This window comes from Erinaceus europaeus, chromosome 13 (genome assembly GCF_950295315.1).
Source record: "Erinaceus europaeus chromosome 13, mEriEur2.1, whole genome shotgun sequence".
Taxonomy (NCBI): Eukaryota; Metazoa; Chordata; class Mammalia; order Eulipotyphla; family Erinaceidae; genus Erinaceus; species Erinaceus europaeus.
In genome coordinates this window covers 81,686,595-81,704,650 of record NC_080174.1, presented here as the reverse complement: position 1 = coordinate 81,704,650, position 18,056 = coordinate 81,686,595, and the positions used below count along the sequence as shown (strand labels likewise).

General features: G+C 43.6%; 1 protein-coding gene across 1 annotated transcript; it reads right to left on the bottom strand.

The window, feature by feature from the left end:
* Nucleotides 1–1,769: 1,769 nt before the first annotated feature.
* L1TD1 (LINE1 type transposase domain containing 1) lies at nt 1,770–17,836 on the bottom strand. Its single transcript, XM_007522538.3, has 3 exons — nt 17,634–17,836; nt 7,360–8,315; nt 1,770–4,080 (listed from the first exon to the last, which is right to left on the bottom strand). The coding sequence occupies exons 2-3, from the start codon at nt 8,218–8,220 to the stop codon at nt 3,058–3,060; spliced, it is 1,884 nt and encodes a 627-aa protein (XP_007522600.2). The 5' UTR covers nt 8,221–8,315; nt 17,634–17,836; the 3' UTR covers nt 1,770–3,057.
* Between the last annotated feature and the right edge of the window lie 220 nt (nt 17,837–18,056).

The following is an 18,056-nucleotide window of genomic DNA, read 5'->3' as shown; positions in this document are numbered from 1 at the left end:
GACTTACATTCTCTCCTCCTCACTTTTATTTTTATCTTTTTAAATGTATTTTTATTTATTTATTAGGTAGAGACAGAGAGAAACGGGGCCTGTCAGTAGCGCACCGGGTTAAGCGCACATAGCACAAAGCGCAAGGACCGGCGCAAGGATCCCAGTTCAAGCCCCAGGCTCCCCACCTGCCAGAGTGGCTTCACAGGCGGTGAAGCAGGTCTGCAGGTGTCTTTCTCTCCCCCTCTCTGTCTTCCCCCATCTCTCCATTTCTCTCTGTCCTATCCAACAACGACAACATCAATAACAACAATAACAACTACAACAACAATAAAAAAAAAACCAGGGCAACAAAAGGGAAAATAAATATTTAAAAAAAAAAATAGGAAAGCTATCAGGGGAGGGGATGGGATACAGAGTTCTGGTGGTGGGAATTGTGTGGAGTTGTACCCCTCTTGTCCTATGGTTTTGTCAGTGTTTCCTTTTTATAAATAAAAGTAAAAAAAAAAAAATCAGAACCCTAAGATCACCAATGGGTGTGATATCCTAGAAGATCAACAGATGGCGCAATTCCACTATCTCAGAAGTGTTCTGTTTGCTGACATTACAAGGGGGAAAAATAATAAAATAATAAAGTAAAATAAAATAAGGAAGGCTTTCCTGTTTCAAGAAGTGAGTAAAATGATTGTAAAGAAAATAGAAATTGGGGAGTCGGTCGGTAGCGCAGCGGGTTAAGCGCAAATGGCGCAAAGTGCAAGGACCTAGGTAAGGATCCTGGTTCGAGCCCCGGCTCCCCACCTGCAGGGAAGTCGCTTCACAGGCGGTGAAGCAGGTCTGCAGGTGTCTATCTTTCTCTCCCCCTCCTCTCTCCATTTCTCTCTGTCCTATCCAACTACAACATCAATAGCAACAACAATAATAACTACAACAATAAAAACAAGGGCAACAAGAGGGAATAAATTTTTAAAAAAGAAAATTCATAAATAAATGATAGTAGTCGTGGCCGAGCGGTTAAGGCGGTGGACTAGAAATCCATTGGGATCAATTCTCGGCCTTTTAGCTAAGATCAAGTGCAGAAATCCATTGGGGTTTCCCTGCACAGGTTCAAATCCTGCCAACTGTGGGGGTTGAACTTCTGTGTGGTCCGGGAGGTGGTACAGTGGATGGGGCTTGGACCCTCCTATCTTTCTCATGAATAAATAAAATCTTTAAAAAAATAAAGTCTGATAAAAGTTGAGTCACAGAACAAGAAGAAACAAAAGGAGAAAGCCAAAGTGGGGGGAAATGAGATTAGGGGGCCAGGCAGTGATGTACCCAGCTAAGTACACAGTACAAAGCTCAAGGACCCACTTAAGCATCTGGGTTCGAGCCCTGGTTCCCCACTGAAAGGAAGGACACTTCACAAGCAGTGAAGCAGGTCCACAAGTGTCTCTCTCCCTTTCTTTTTAAAAAAATTTTACTTTCCCTGTTGTTGCCCTTTTTATATTATTATTGTTGTTGTTATTGATGTCCTTGGATAGGACAGAGAGAAATGGAGGAGGGGAAGACAGAGAGGGGGAGAGAAAGACAGACACCTACAGACCTGTTTTGCCGTCTGTTAAGCGACTCCCCTTCAGGTGGGGAACAGGGGGCTCCAACTGGGATTCACGCAGGTCCTTGCACTTTGCGCTACGTGCGCTTAACCCGCTGCGCTATCACCTCCTTTTTTTCTCTCTCCCTTTCCTCTCTCAGTTGCTCTCTGTCCTATCCAGTAAAACAGAAAAAAATGGCTGCCAGGAACAGATCTGTAGTGCAAGCACCCAGCCCCAGCAATAACCTTGTTGGGGGGGGGGGAGGTGTAGGAAAGCAGGTTATGGGAGTTGGGCACTAGCACAGCAGGTTAAGCACACGTGGCACAAAGCACAAAGACCGGCTTGAGAATACCAGTTCGAGCCCCTGGCTCCCCACCTGCAGGGGAGTCACTTCGGTGAAGCAGGTCTGCAGGTGTCTGTCTTTCCCTCTCTGTCTTCCCCTCCTCTCTCCATTTCTCTCTGTTCTACCCAACAACAATAACTATAACAATAAAACAACAAGGGCAACAAAAGGGAATAAATAAAAAAAAAGAAAAAACATCAAGCACATTCTCTGGTGATGCCTACATTACAAATTATCTCATTCTTGAGTAACCACAGAAAATGCCCTAATGTTGAAGAAAATCTCTGGCTGACAAGATAACTTACTTCAATATGAGCTTATTTTGTCAGATGCAAGTCTCTACTGATGCTTCTTCAGAGATGTACTTTCTAACTCCATCCCTGTCTATCTGGGCAAAAAAAAAAAAAATAGGTCAGGAACAGTGAAGCCCAGTGATACAATAAATCTCATTTCTCAGTTGAATTGATTCATGCAATAGGAACGTTGGTAACCAATATAAAGTACTTTATAAAATGAAAATAGAAAAAAAAAAAAAAACCCAATGAAGCATATTCAAAAGAAACAGGTTTAATAAGATTCAAGAACCACACAATAAATGACCAAAATGTTTCCTTCTCATGACATTCTACATTTCTTCTATTTAATTTTCTTCCTGTGCCTTTTTCTTATTTTCCTTTCACCCTTTCCTGTTTGTGGTATAGAGATAACCCCCCTCTCCCGTCTCCAATTACTTAGAAAGTTTATTCTTATAAAAGTTAGGTTAACTACCATCAACATTTTTCTTTTTTAATTTCTTTATTGGGGAATTAATGTTTTACATTCAACAGTAAATATAATAGTTTCTACACGCATAACATTTGCCAGTTTTTCATATAACAATACGACCCCCACTAGGTCCTCTATCATCCTTTTTGGATCTGTATTCCCCCAACCCCCCCCCCCAGTCTTTTACTCTGGTGCAATACGCCAATACCATCAACATTTTAAAGTAGACCCTCTTAACTTTACAAACATCTGCTTATTATCTGTGATCTTCCCCTCTTTCCCAGGTATTTTGTGAACTGTCCATCTTATGAGCAGTGTGACATTATAGTTCCAGTTTTCCCAGTTGACTTTTGGCATGGGAGAAAGTAAACTTTTTCAGTCTCTGAATAGCTAAAACACATCTGCTAGCAACCTTTTCAAATAGGGAATATAAAAAATAAAATCTCTAAATTCTTCAATATCATAAAATACTCTTTTTCTACCCTCAAAGTTAAAGGCCAATTTGGCTGGGTACAGAATTTTAGGTCTAAAGCCTTTTTCCTGCAGAACTTTTATGATACTGGACCATTTACTTCTAGCATCCAGGGTATCCAGTGACAAGTCTGCTGTTAATCTAATTTTGACCCCTCTGTAAGTTATTCCTTCTCTCGCTCTGGAAACCTTTAATATTTTCTCTTTGTCTTTAGAGTTCCAAAACTTCACCAAGATGTGTCTAGGAGTGAGTCTGTTCTCATCAAATGTACTAGGAATGCGACAAGCACTGGCAATTTCAAGACCTGGGTCTTTTTTCAAATCTGGAAAGTTTTCTTCAATGATTTCCTCAATGATATCCTCTGCTCCATTCTCTCTATTATCTTTTTCTGGAATTCCTATCAAACGAATGTTGGTGCTTCGAGATTTATCCTCCCTATCTCTTAACCTTTCCTTCTTCATAATTTGTTTAGCCATTTGTAATGGATCCACAGAGAATCCTTCGATTCGACCTTCTAGGTTATTCATTCTCTCTTCAAACACATTTATTCTGTTAGTTGGATCATCTGTGGAGTCTTTTACTTCCACCACTTCTGAATGGTGGTTTTTTGTATTTTCAGTCTTTTCTTGCATATGTTTAACGATACCAGTTACACACATTCGTAAGGCTTCTTCTAATTTTTGTCTGAAGTCAGCATCTTTGGGCTCTTCTATTTGTTGAGTTTTGGCCTCTTCTTCCTCTGTGTCTGAGGTCATTTCTCCATCCTCCAATTCTAAAGACTCTTCTTGCTCTTCTAATTCTGAGGCCTCTTCTTCCTCTCCTAACTCTGAAGACTCTTTTTCCTCTGGCTCAGCAACTCTGACTTCTTTAATAAAGAGAAAGCTCAAGCTGTCACTGGTAGTTCCTCCAGCTCCGTAGTTTGACTCTGTTAGAGCTTTACCCTAGAATAAAAAAATAAGATAAAAAGCATTATTTTCTTTATAATATGTGTTTTATTTTTCTTTTAAATAATTAAATATATATATATTTTTTTTATCACTGGGGCCAGGCAGTGAGTGACGCTTTCCCCGTACAGGTGGGGACCAGGGTCCTTGCACATTGTAATGTGTGCTCTTAGCTAGGCATGCTACTCACTGCCTGGGCCCAGTGATAACCCAGATCCTTGTGCACTTAACCAGGTGCACCACTGCCTGGCCCATTCGCTCCCTCTCTTATCTTCCCCTCCCCTCTCCTTTTCTCTCTATCCAATAATAAATGTTCAAACCCGAGTCCTTGAGCATTGTAAAATGTTCTCTCAACCAGGTGCACCTCCACCCAGCCTCATCAATATTTGTCCTGGAACTTTCTCAGACCCTGTAGGTCTGATTAAGTGCCTTATCTGGTTAAACTTCAGGAAACAGCAATTTTAAGAATAAAAATAATTAAAAAAAAAAAATTAAAAACAAAAGGGACAAACCCCTTGTAAAACATGTCACACCTTTTCCAAAAACCTAATACAATGGATGTTTGTACTTAGAGATGCATAGATTTAAATGAGTGCCAGAAGTTACCAGAATTAGTGCTATTAGAATTATGAAGCTATTCTGATTGGCCTTAACAAAATGTTTATATTTCTGACTGGCAAGGACTTCGAGCATGTCTACTTCACATATTGAAAATGAACCTAGTTCATATTTAACATTTTTTTGCTTCTATTCTTATTGCTTGAGGGCTTGTAGTTACACTCAATTATTTGCTTTTATTGCCTCCTTTTAGTTATTTAAAACCTAATCTTGGGAGTCGGGTGGCAGTGCTGAAAAGCACAGGGCCTGCGTAAGGATCCCAGTTTGAGTCACTGGCTCCCCACCTGCAGGGGAGTAGATTCACAAGTGGTGAAGCAGGTCTGCAGGTGTCTTTCTCTCCCCATGTTTCTCCATTTCTCTCTGTCCTATCCAACAACGATGACAACAATAACAACAACAATAACTACAATAAAACAAGGGCAACAAAAGTGAATAAATAAATATTAAATAAAAAATGTTTTTAAAAAAACCATAATCTTTAAATATTTGGCACATAATTTTCTCTATGACTATCTAGAATGACTGAATAATTAACATTATATGATATTTTTTTTACCAAAGATTTATTTAGATTTGGGGAGTTAGTAAAATAGTTATGCAAAAAATTGTTGGGGACTGGATGGTGAAGCACCTGTTTAAGCACACACATTACATGGGTTCAAGTACCCAGTCCTCACTTGCAGGAGGGGAAACTTTCACAAGTGGTAAAGCAGTGCTACAATTATCTCTCTCCCCCACCCCCTCAATTTCTCTCTGTCCTATCAAATTAAATAAATTAAAAAGTTCTTAGTGTCTGAGGCTGACACCCCAGGTTCAATCCCTATACCACCATAAGCCACAGCTGAACAGTGCTCTGGTAAAAAAAAAAAAAAAAAAGTTTTAAAAACTAAATCACTAAAAACATGGGTCCCAAGAAACATACCTCAAATGGACTTCCTATCACCCTAAAAATCTTTATTCTCACCTGCTTTATTCCTACTTTCTTGTTCTTCTTTATTAAACATTTTGTCCTACTTCCTAACTTACTGCTTTTCAGACACCAAGTTGCAGATGTTAACTATGATTCCATCCTGACTTCCCTGGGCAGATGACCTCGCCAATGTGTCCCAGAACCCCACCCCATTAGGGAAAGATAGAAATAGGCTGGGAGTATGGATCGACCTGCCAATGCTAAAGAAGCAATTACAGAAAAGCCAGACCTCCCACCTTCTACACCCCAAAAAGTATTTTGGCCCATACTCCCAGAAATGTTAGGGGGAAATAGAGGGTCCTGAAACCCAATTCCATTGGGGGGAGGGGGGGGGAGAGGACACGGGAAAGGAAGGAAATACATTTGGAAGTAGTAATAGGTGTAAATGTGACTTAAAACAGAAGGGTGTCGGGGCCAGGTGGTACACTTGGTTGAGCGCACATGTTACAGTGAGCAAAGACCCAGGTTCGAGCCCCAGTCCCCACCTGCAGGGGGAAAGCTTCACAAGCAGTGAAGCAGGGCTGCAGGGGTCTCTCTCCCTATCACTCCCTTCCCTCTCAATTTCTGACTGTCTCTATCCAACAAATAAATGAAGATTAAAAAAAAAACACAACAACAACAGAAGGATGTCGTGTGATGGCACACTTGGTTGAGTGCACATGTTACCATGCACAAGGACCCAGGTTCGAGCCCCTGGTCCTCACTGCAGATGGCAAGCTTTTGTGTGTGTCTGTCTCTCTTCCTCTCTAGCTCCTCCTTCCTTCTCGATTTCTGTCTCTATCCAATAAATAAAGATAATAAAAAATTTAAAAGGGGGACTGGGCAGTAGTGCAGCGGGTTAGGCACATGGTGCAAAGCTCAAAGACTACGAGGATCCGGGTTTGAGTCCCCGGCTCCCCACCTGCAGGGGAGTCGCTTCACAAGTGGTGAAGCAGGTCTGCAGGTGTCTGTCTTTCTCTCCCCCATCTCTCTCCCTTTCTCCCTGTCCTATCCAACAACGACATCAATGACAATAACAATAATGAAAAAAAAAACAACAACGGGTAACAAAAGGGGGGAAATAGGCCTCCGGGAGCAGTGGATAAGCCCCAGCAATAACCCTGAGGGAAATAAACAGCACCGCTATAAGCCAGAGCCGAGCAGTGCTCTCACAAAAAAAATTAAAATTAAAGAGAGATAAGGCAGGACCGTAAGAAAAAAAGGGGAGAAAAAAATAAGAGCTCAGTGCCGACACCATGATTCATGCCACTATTCCAGTGGTGTTTTGTTTCTTAAATATTTTATTTATTTTCTTTTTGTTGCCCTTTTTTATTATTGTTGTTATAGCTGGATAGGACAGAGAGAAATGGAGTGGAGGGGAAGACACCTGCAGACCTGCTTCACCGCCTATGAAGCGACACCCCTGCAGGTGGGGAGCCGGGGGTTCAAACTGGGAGACTTACGCCAGTCCTTGAGTTTGGCGCCATGTGTGCCTAACCGGCTGTGCTATAACCCTTTTAAGAGCATGAGAGGGAAAGACACCTGTAGCATTCAGTGCTCCACCACTCACGAAGCATCCTCCCTGCAGGTGAGGACCCTGGGATTGAACACTGGTCCCTGTACATGCTAATACGTAACCTACCAGGTATTGTACCAACCATACCCTCCAACCATTTCATCTTATGCATAAACAAATTTGGTCAGCTCACCATTTTTTCTTGAATCCCGTATCTTCTTCCTCCTTGCTTTACTTTTTCACCTTGTGGGAGTACATCCTTCAGCAATTCTCTCATTAAAGATTTTTGGCTGATAAATTTGCTAAGGCTTTGAAGGTCTAGAAAAGTCTTCACTTCACCATCACATTTAAATGCTAATCGAACCTGACACTGAAGTTCAGGGTCGAAGTCATTCTCCCTGAGAATGTTGAAGACGTCACTCCACTGCCTATTAATGTCGAGGGTCGCGGATGAAAAGTCTGCCGCCAGTGACAAAATTCCTTCGTCTATTGATATTTTCTCTCCAGCCTCTCTCCCCTGTCCTGTAACTTCCACACGGGTGTCGCAATTTCCACTTTCTTCTTTTACAGGGCTCACTCCATCCATGCTGTTCTTGAACTTGGGATATGGTGACTTATTCTGGAATAATTCTTTGCCTTCACTAATACCACCCTCTTCCTCTCTAGCAAATCTTCTATTTTCCTCATCGATTGCCTTTCCTTTGGCATCTTCTTCAGTTCTATCTACCAACCCTGGTTTCTCGGAGCCTAAATCCTGTTGGTACTCTTTGCTGGTACCAGAGACCTTTGTATTTCTCAATTCAGATATTGAACTTGTCATTCCTAAAATTGCCGTCAGGTCGTTTTTAAGAGATTCTCTTGTCTTTTCCACCACGTCATCCAGATTTCCCATAAAAACCTTAAGTACTGTTGAAATCATTGCCGACATATAATTGTATTTTAAGTCTACTATCCGGGCCATTTCCTCTTCAGTGTCTACTAACTGCATTCTTCCAACATGGGCGATGCTCTCTTTCTTGGCACGCTGCAAAGTGTTTGATTGTACACTAGACATTATGGATACAGCGTCGATGGAGGATTTCTTTTCCTGCAGAGTAATTTTCACTTTTGCAGGCCTGCTACACTCCCAAGCTGAAAAACTTTAAACACCTGGAAGATAAACATAAATAAATCACTCAATAATTTTTATCTTGAGAAGTTTGATGATCAACATTAACTATGCTATATACGGGGCAGTGGGTAGATAGCATAATGGTAATGTAGAGACTCTCTAAGGCTCTGAGGTTCCAGGTTCAATTCCCCGTTCCACCCCATCAGCCAGAGCTAAGCAGTGCTCTGGTAAAAAATAAAATAATAAGGGAGTCGGGCTGTAGTACAGCGGGCTAAGCGCAAGTGGCGCAAAGCACAAAGACTGGCATAAGGATCCCAGTTCGAACCCCGGCTCCCCACCTGCAGGGGAGTCACTTCACAGGTGGTGAAGCAGGTCTGCAGGTGTCTTATCTTTCTCTCCTCCTCTCTGTCTTCCCCTCCCTCTCTCCATTTCTCTCTGTCCTATCCAACAGCAGCAACAACAATAATAAATACAACAATGAAATAAGGGCAACAAAAGGGAAAAAATAAAATAAATATAAAAAATAAAAATAATAAAATAATAAAAACTATGCTATGTATACATCCAAAAAGGGTTGGGTTAGGGAGATAAATTCAATCCACAGTACCACCCTAAGCCAGAACTAAGCAATGCTCTGGTGGAATAGTAATATAAAGTGTCATTATAAAGTGTATATCCACATTAGAACAAAAGAAAAATGAAAATAAATAGGGTCACTTATACTGACCATGCAGGATTGTAAAATTAGACCCTTGATCTTATAACTGCAAGTCTGCAGGTATCTTTCTCCCTACCTCCCCTTCCTCTCTCGATTTCTTCTTTTATCTTACCCAATAAAAATGGGAAAAAATGGCTGGCAGAAGTAGTGGATTCATGGTATATATATATATACGTCGGCACCGAGCTCCACTGGTTAAGATGCACAAGGACCCAGGTTCAGGTCCCTGGTCCCCACCTGGAGTGAGGAAAGCTCAACAAGTGGTAGGGCTGCAGGTTATTTCTCTTTCTCCCGTCCCTCTCAATGTGTCTTTATAAACAACAACAACAACAACAACAAAAACCCCAATGATTTATACATGTACAAACTATTGTATTTTACTGCTGACTATAAACCATTAATCCCCAATAAAGAAAATAAAAATAGGGGGCCGGGTGGTAGCGCAGCGGGTTAAGCACACATGACATGACACGAAGCACAAGGTCCAGAATATGGATCCCGGTTCAAGCCCCCGGCTCCCCACCTACAGAGGGGGTCACCTCGCAATCAGTGAAGCAGGTCTGCACATGTCTGTTTTTCTTTCCCCGTCTTCCCCTTCTCTCAATTTCTGTCCTATCCAAACATGACAGCAATAAAAATAATGATAATAATGGTAAACAAGAGCAAGAAAAGGGAAAAATGGCCTCCAGGAGCAGTAGATTGGTAGTGCAGGCACAGAGCCCCAGCAAAACCCTGGAGACATGTTGGTCTGCTTCTAAGACCCCTTCTGTTGCATGGCTTGAGCTGTGGTCTATTTACGTAACCATTGTTTTGCCCGCACTGGTTTAATCCCCACTGGTTCGTGAGCTTTTTCCTTCTCCACACCCCCTATCCTACATACATCCTCTTCTGACCTGACACTTCCACCCCAGGAGATATATACAGGACAGGACTGTGATTAGAGATTAAAGATTGAACTGCGTCCCACTCAGCCATAAGTCCATGGTTATCTCTCTCCTGCCGGCCAAGCTAGATCAGCAGAGGCAAAAATAAATAGTAATAATAAGGCTTTGAGTGGCAAATTCATTACGTAGGCAGCCAAGAAAACCCTGGAAAGGAGAAAAAGAAACAACAAAAAAAAGAGGCAGGGAGATATCATAGTGGTTATACTCCCACCAGAATCTCTGAGGTTCCAGGTTCAATCCCCTGCAGCACCATGAAGCAGAGCTGAGCAGCTTGTGAAGTGACTCCCCGGCAGGTGGGGAGCCTGGGGAGCCAGGGGCTCGAACCGGGATCCTTAAGCGGGTCCTTGCACTTAGTGCCACCCGGACTCCCCAACAGACAAAATTTTTTTTTAAAAAAAAAAGAACTAGTTTTATTGCTAATATACTAATAATTGTACCATCTGCTGGCTCATCACTTTCGCACTATTGTCTACACCCACCTCCTTCAACTCATACATAAAAAAAAACCTTCATGCTATACAGCTAAATCTTAAAACCTCCCACTTAACCAATGGAGGAAAGACTAAGGTCCAGGTGGTGGCGCACCAGGTTGAGCACACATGTTACAGTATGCAAGGACCCAGGTTTGAGCCCCCAGTCTCCACCTGCAGGGGGAAAGCTTTGCAAGTGGCAACGTAGTGTTGTGGGTGTCTCTTCCTTTCTCCTTCTCAATTTCTGGCTGTCTCTATCCAATAAATAAAGATTAAAAAAAAAAAAAAAAAAAACGGAGTTGGGTGGTAGCACAACGGGTTAAGCGAAGGGGGTGCAAAGTGCAAGGACTGGGAGTAAGGAACCCAGTTCAAGCCCCCGGCTCCCCACCTGCAGGGGAGTCACTTCACAAGTGGTGAAGCAGGTCTGCGGGTCTTCCTCTCTCTATCGTATCCAACAATGATGACAACAATAAAACAACAAAGGCAACAAAAGAGAATAAATAAACTTAAAAAAAAAACAACCACAGCCGAGAAGATAGAGCAGTGGAGAAGGCACTGGACTCTCAAGTATGATCCCTGGTATCTATGTGCTAGTGACACCACCACTCCCCAAATGCGGGGGTGGGGGTGGGGTGGGGGGGGTGGGGGTGGTGGTGGTGGTGGTGGGGGCCCGGCGGCCTCACAAGCTGTGTTGCAGGTCTCTCTCTAAATTTTAAAAAAATATTTACTTATTTATTCCCTTTTGTTGTAGCTATTATTGCTGTTGTTACTGATGTCGTCGTTGGATAGGACAGAGAGAAATGGAGAGAGGAGGGGAAGACAGACACCTGCAGACCTGCTTCACCGCTTGTGAGAAGACTCCCTTGAAGGTGGGGAGCCGGGGTCTTGAACTGGGATCCTTATGCCTGTCCTCACGTGCAGCTTAACCTGCTGCGCTACCGCCTGAATCCCTCTTAGTCCCAGGTTCGATCCCCCACACCACCATAAGCCAGTGCTGAACAGTGCTCTGGTTAAAAAAAAAAAAAAAAAAAGTGGGGGTGGGGCGGGGAGAGGAGGAGCCAGAGGAAGAGAATCAAACACCACTCTGGCATACGTGCGGCTGGGAACTGAACTCTTGATTTTGAGAGTCCAGAATCCATCTCCCAGAACCCTCTATCTCTTCCCTGCCTTCATCCAAAATAAAAATAAACACAATATTATAAAGAGAAAGTAATCTTACAGCCCAAATGATTTACAAGGTAATAAAACCTTTCTCAAAACAATATCACTATGTACAGTGTCTGATAACAAGAACTTCCAGCTGGGGTGTGACTTAACCCTGGGGCAGGGCCCAAGATTCCACAGACAAGGAAATACAATGTCCTGGAGAGGATCTGCCGCTGTAGTTTGAGTCCCACATAATGAAAGTCACCCCAAGAACGACGAGATCAACATGTGTAAGGCTGCCTCCACCACAGGGTAAGCAGACAGGTGGAATCCAATTGCCAGTATTGTGGATACGAGGTGGATGCTTTGTTTCTTCCTCTCATTAATAAACAGATATTTCCACAGACACAACAGAATACTACTCAGTTGTTAAAAACTGATGAAGCTGTCTTCTGTTCTGTTAAGTCATCTCATGTTAAGTGAGAGAAGACAAAAAGAGAATACCAAAATGACTTAATAAATTGGGACAGGTTGGGAAAAATTAAGTGAAATATGAACTGGGCATGGTCTGTTGTATTCAAGCAAGTAACTGGGGAAACGTATAATAAATCTTTAAAAATGTTTGTTGTGGTGGTCTGGGAGATGGCTCAGTGGACAAAGCACTGGACTCTCAAGCATGAGGTCCTGAGTTCAAGCCCCGGCAGCACATGTGATGTCTGGTTCTTTCCCTCTCCTCCTATCTTTCTCATTAATAAACAAAGTGAGGATCCCAGTTCGAGCCCCCGGCTCCCCACCTGCAGGGGAGTCACTTCACAGGCGGTGAAGCAGGTCTGCAGGTGTCTATCTTTCTCTCCCCCCCCCTCCCCGTCTTCCCCTCCTCTCTCCATTTCTCTCTGTCCTATCCAACAACAAAGAACACATCAACAATAATAACCACAAGTCTACAACAACAAGGGCAACAAAAGGGGGGGGGGGGAATGGCCTCTAGGAGCAGTGGATTCATGGTGCAGGCACTGAGCCCCAGCAATAACCCCAGAGGCAAAAAAAAAAAAAGTTTGTTGCTGGGGGCCAGGTGGTGGCACACCTGGTTGAGTGCACATGTTACAGTGCTCAAGGACCTGGATTGAGAATCCGGTCCCCACCTGCAGAAGGAAAGTTTTGTGAGTGGTGAAGCAGGTGTCTCTATCCAATAAATAAAGATGAAAAAATTTTAAAAGTTTGTTGTTGTTGGGGGAAGGGCTAGATAGCATAATGGTTATGCAAAGAGACTGTCCAAAGTTTGGTCTGAGGCTTCATGCCTTCAATATTCTATTTTTCTGGCTACATTTTCTTTTAAGGTAGTTTTGAGGTGGCCTAGGAAGTGACATAATAAATAACGTGTTAAGACTTTCAAGCATGAAGTCCTGAGTTTGATCCTGGCATTGCATGTGACAGTGATGCTCTAGCTCTTCCTCGTTAAAAAAATGAATCTTTCCCACACTGCTGTAAACCAGAGCTGAGCTTTGGTAAAAAAAATATATATATATATAAAATATATATATATACACAAAAAATATATATATATATACACACACACTTATTTATTCTATCTCCCCCTCCCTTATCAATTTCTGTCTGTCTCTATCCAATAATAAATTAATAAACGTAAGCCTTCCACCACATGGCAACACCATGCAAAGGGGAAACTTCAGGAGTGGTGGAGCAATGCTGTGCTGTCTCTTAATGTTATTGAGACACAGAGAATCAGATCATAATTCTGAAATATGTGGTGCCAGGGTCCAAACTTGAGACTTTATGCTCGGTTGTAATTATTATTATTATTGTTTTCAACTTACTTAATTTGATAGACAGGAAATTGAGGGGGAAAGGAGGTTGAGAGGGACGGAGAGCGGCCAGGTGGTGGCGCACCTGGTTGAGCACACATGTTACAGTGTAGAAGGACCCGGGTTTGAGCCCCTGGTCCCCACCTGCAGGGGAAAGCTTTGTGAGTGGTGAAGCGGGTCTGCAGGTATCTCTTGGTCTATCTCCTTCTTCCCTCTCGATTTCTGGCTGTCTCTATCCAATAAGTAAAGATAATAAAAATAAAAATTGAGAGGGTAACTTTCCATGGAATCCAAGGAACTTTATAAATCTACATTTAATATATGGACAAAAACTTCAGTGTTGGAAGTTGGGTGGTAGCGCAGCGGGTTAAGCCCACGTGGCGCAAAGCACAAGGACCGGGATTGGCATAAGGATCCCGGTTCGAGCCCCAGCTCCCCACCTGCAGGGGAGTCGCTTCACAAGCAGTGAAGCAGGTCTGCAGGTGTCTGTCTTTCTATCCCCCTCCTCTCTCCATTTCTCTGCCCTATCCAACAACGGTGATGACAACAGGAACAACTACAACAGTGGTACAGGAGGTGGCGCAGTGGTAACGCTTTGGACTTTCAAGCATGGACCTAGGTCCTAAGTTTGATCCCCGGCAGCACATATGCCAGAGTGATGTTTGGTTCTTTCTCTTTCTTATCTTTTTCATAAATAAATAAAATCTTAAAAAGAAAAAAAGAATAACTACAACAATAAAACAAAAGGGAATAAATAAATAAATATTTTTTTTAAATGTCAGTGGTCCGGGAGGTGGTGCAGTGATAAAGCATCAGACTCTCAAGCATGAGGTCCTGAGTTCAATCCCTGGCAGCACATGTCCAGAGTGATGTCTGGTTCTCTATCTTCCTATCCTTTTCATTAATAAAAAAAAAAATTTCAGTGCTAAGCTTTTGTGACAAACAAGATACAACCTACAAGTGTATGGTTGAAACAAAGTTCAATGAGGAACTTATACTCTTGTGACAATTGTGTTAAAATAAGTGTTAAAAAAATCAACAAAGTGATACCTAATTTGAAAAAATTTCCAGTATATAGAGGACACAGTGCACCTGGCTGAATGCAGGTGAACCCAGAATCAAGACGTAAGTCCTTCCACCTGCAGAGGGGAAACAGGGCTGCAGCTGTCTCTCCCTCTCCTCCCCCTTTAACCTCTCTGTCCTACCAAATTAAAAATATACACATGCATTTAATTATTTATGGAAGGGCAGGTAGCATAATGATTATGCAAAAAGCCTATCATGCCTGAGGCTCCAAAACCCTGGGCTTAATCTCCAGCACCACCATAAACCAGAGTTGAGCAGTGTTCAGGTTAATATATGTATTTTGGAAAAAAAAAAAAAAAACCAAAAAACAATGGCCATAGAAATCAGTGGATTCGTTGTATAGGCACCAAGATCCGATGATAACTTTTATGGCAATTAAAAAAAAAAAAATCAAGTACACTGGAAGGCTGACAAGATAGCTCACCTAGATGCCATGCTGGTTTTATTAGGTACACAACACAGGTCACACAGAAAATAAAACATGTTAGAGACAAAGCACATTGGTTAGAGTTCCTGCTGATACATTTAAGGTAAAGTATTGCAGAAACTGTAGTGCAGAAGTCACAAAAGTGAGAACTAATAAACATTTCAACATTAAACAATACTGCAGTTTTCCTTCTTCTGTCCTATAAAAAAAAAAAAGCAACAGGAAGAGAAAAAAAAATTTTCAAGAATTAGACTGGGGGGGAGTTGGGCGGTAGGGCAGCGGCTTAAGCGCACGTGGCGCAAGGACCTGCATAAGGATCCGGTTCCGGTCCACAGCTCCCCACCTGCAGGCGGTGAAGCAGGTCTGCAGGTGTCTATTTTTCTCTCCCCCTGTCTTCCCCTCCTCTCTCCATTTCTCTCTGTCCTATCCAACAGAGATGACATCAATAACTACAACAATAAAACAAGGGCAACAAAAGGGAATAAATAAATATTATATTAAAAAGAAAGAATTAGACTGGGAGGTTGGGTGGTAGTGCATGTGGCGCGAAGCGCAAGGATTCTGGCTCAAACCCCGGCTCCCCACGTACAGTGGTGTCGCTTCACAGGCGGTGAAGCAGGTCTACAAGTGTCTTTCTCTCCCCCTCTGTCTTCCCCTCCTCTCTCCATTTCTCTCTGTCCTATCCAACAATGATGACATCAATAACAACAATAAAAAAATTAAGCTTGGAATGTTTGTAGTGTTTAGGCAGTGCAATTGAGGCCACAGGCTACAATATGCAAGGACTGGGTTCTTGAACCTGGCCCCCACCTACAAGAAGCAGCTTTGCACGTGGTTCAGCAAGTTCAAAGTCTCCCTATCTTCCTCCACCCTCTCAATTTGTCTCTACCTATTAAAAAAAAGCTTGGGGAGATAGCATGATGGTTATGCAATAAGACTGCCACTCATGCCCAAGGCACTCGAGATTCAGGCTCAATCCCCAGCACATCAAAATCCAGAGATGTTTTTTTTTCTTTTTCCCAGAGCACCACTCAGTTCTGGCTTATGGCACCTCAGGCATGAGTATCCTTGCATAAACAGTATGCCCTCTACCTTGACCCCTGTGGCATCTTTCTATTACATTTTAACTTTTATTCCCCCTCCTTAAAACCAAAGCACTGCTCACTCAGCTTTGTCCTAGGGTGATGGGGATCGAACCTGAAACCTCTGTATAACCTCTGTACTATCTCCCTGGCCCCAGCATAGCATTCCAACCTGGCTCTCAGTCTCTGCTAGGAATTCCCAACAGAGTGCATAAGATTTGGGGTATTGTGATTCGGGCGGTAGCGCAGCAGGTGGCACAAAGCACAAGGACCTAGGATCTGGGTTCGAGCCCCCAGCTCCCCATCTGCAGGGGAATCGCTTCAGAGGCAGTGAAGCAGGTCTGCAGGTGTCTATTTTTCCCTCCTCCTCTCTGCCCTATCCAACAACAATGACAATTTTTTAAAAGGGCAACAAAAGGGAATAAATAAGCATTAAAAAAATTTTCAGGGTGTCCCACTAGGGAAAGATAGAAACAGGCTGGGGATACGGATTGACCAACTAAGGCCCAGGTCCAGCAGGAGAACCAGTACCTCCCACCTTCTGCATCCCATAAACAGTGGTCCAGGAGGGGGTAGATAAGATAATGGTTATGCAAAAAAAAAAAAACCCTAAGCCTGAGGCTACAAAGCCTGAGATTAAATTCCACTCCCCACCTTTGCACTGATCAGTGCTTTGGTTAAAAAAAAAAAAAAGTCCACACTCCCAGAGGGGTAAATATTAGGGAAAGATGACCAGAGGTCCCTGAACTCCAATTATATCAGGACCTGATGAGGGGGGAGGAAAGAAAATGGTGGTCCGGGAGATGGTACAATGGATAAAGCACTGGACTCAAGCATGAGGTCCTGAGTTCAATCCCCGACAGCACATGTACCAGAGTGCTGTCTGGTTCTTTCGCTCTCTCCTAGCTTTCTCATAAATAAATAAAATCTTTTTTTTTTAATCTACTTGTGAAAGCTGATAAATAAGTTAATAAAGATAATGGAAACAAAAATTGGGGGTATCAGATTTGGGGTTGGATACATTTAGAAATTAACCTGTTTGGAATTTAGCACTGACTTTCAGTTACCAAAATAAATTCAAGTTGTAGTATAAATGAGCTTTCCTTCTCCCCCACCTTTTTTGGGGGTGCCGTTGCAGGAAGCAGGGAGGCACCGCTTTAAGCCAACTTTATCAGATCGGAAGAGACAGACAAGGGAAGACACCAAACACCAAAGCCCCATCCCACCCACCCCCCATGGAGGTGGGGGCCAGGGTGGAAACTCACCTGCATGGGGCTGGGGCTGGGGGGCAGGAGGGTGGGAGGAATGCTAAAGCCTTATCTTACTGGCCTATTTATCCCTTTCAAGAAAAAAAAAAAAAAAAACCAAAGCGCCTCATCCACTCGCAGCGGCGCCTCGAACTCGGGAACCGACCACGTGCAAGTCCTGCTCTCTACCCAGCTGAGTCACTCCCCCAGTTGCTGCAATTCCTGGGATTCTAGACTCCATTTTTCTCCTCATGGCACTACTTTTTTTTTTCTTTTTCCCCGCCTCCAAATATCCCTTACTTTCCTACTAGTGAAAGCTTAGGAAGGCGAGAAGACAGCAAAGCTGGCTGTGAAGTTCGGAGGGTCCCCGGCGGTGCCCCGATCCCGCTCCCCCACACCTGGACCGGCCTTACCTGGAGCAGAAGGCAGGCAGCCCGAGGATCCCAGCAGCAGCCAAGCCCGGCAGCCGGAGCCAAGAGGACACACCGACTTCCCCAGGCTCCTCCCCTCCCCCGCTGGCTTTTTAGGCTTCTCGGTCCAATCCCTTCGCAGGTTGCGCTTCCTCGACCCCTCCTCTGGAAATGTGCATTCCCCCAGGCAACTGCAGACTCCCAATAGCCGGCCGCCACCCGAGCTCCCACCCCCGGATCAGATTCCCCGGCGCCCGGCCCACCCACCCCGCCCTCCGGGGCTGCAGGCTGGGGTCTCCTGCACCTATAGGTTCCAGCCAAAGGCTGGTTAGCCAGGGCCATCACCCCCGGGCCTGGTCCCCGAGGCCTCTTCCTCAAGTCTGCTTGCAGTCAGGCACTCCTAACTTCTTCGATTTTGTGTCCACT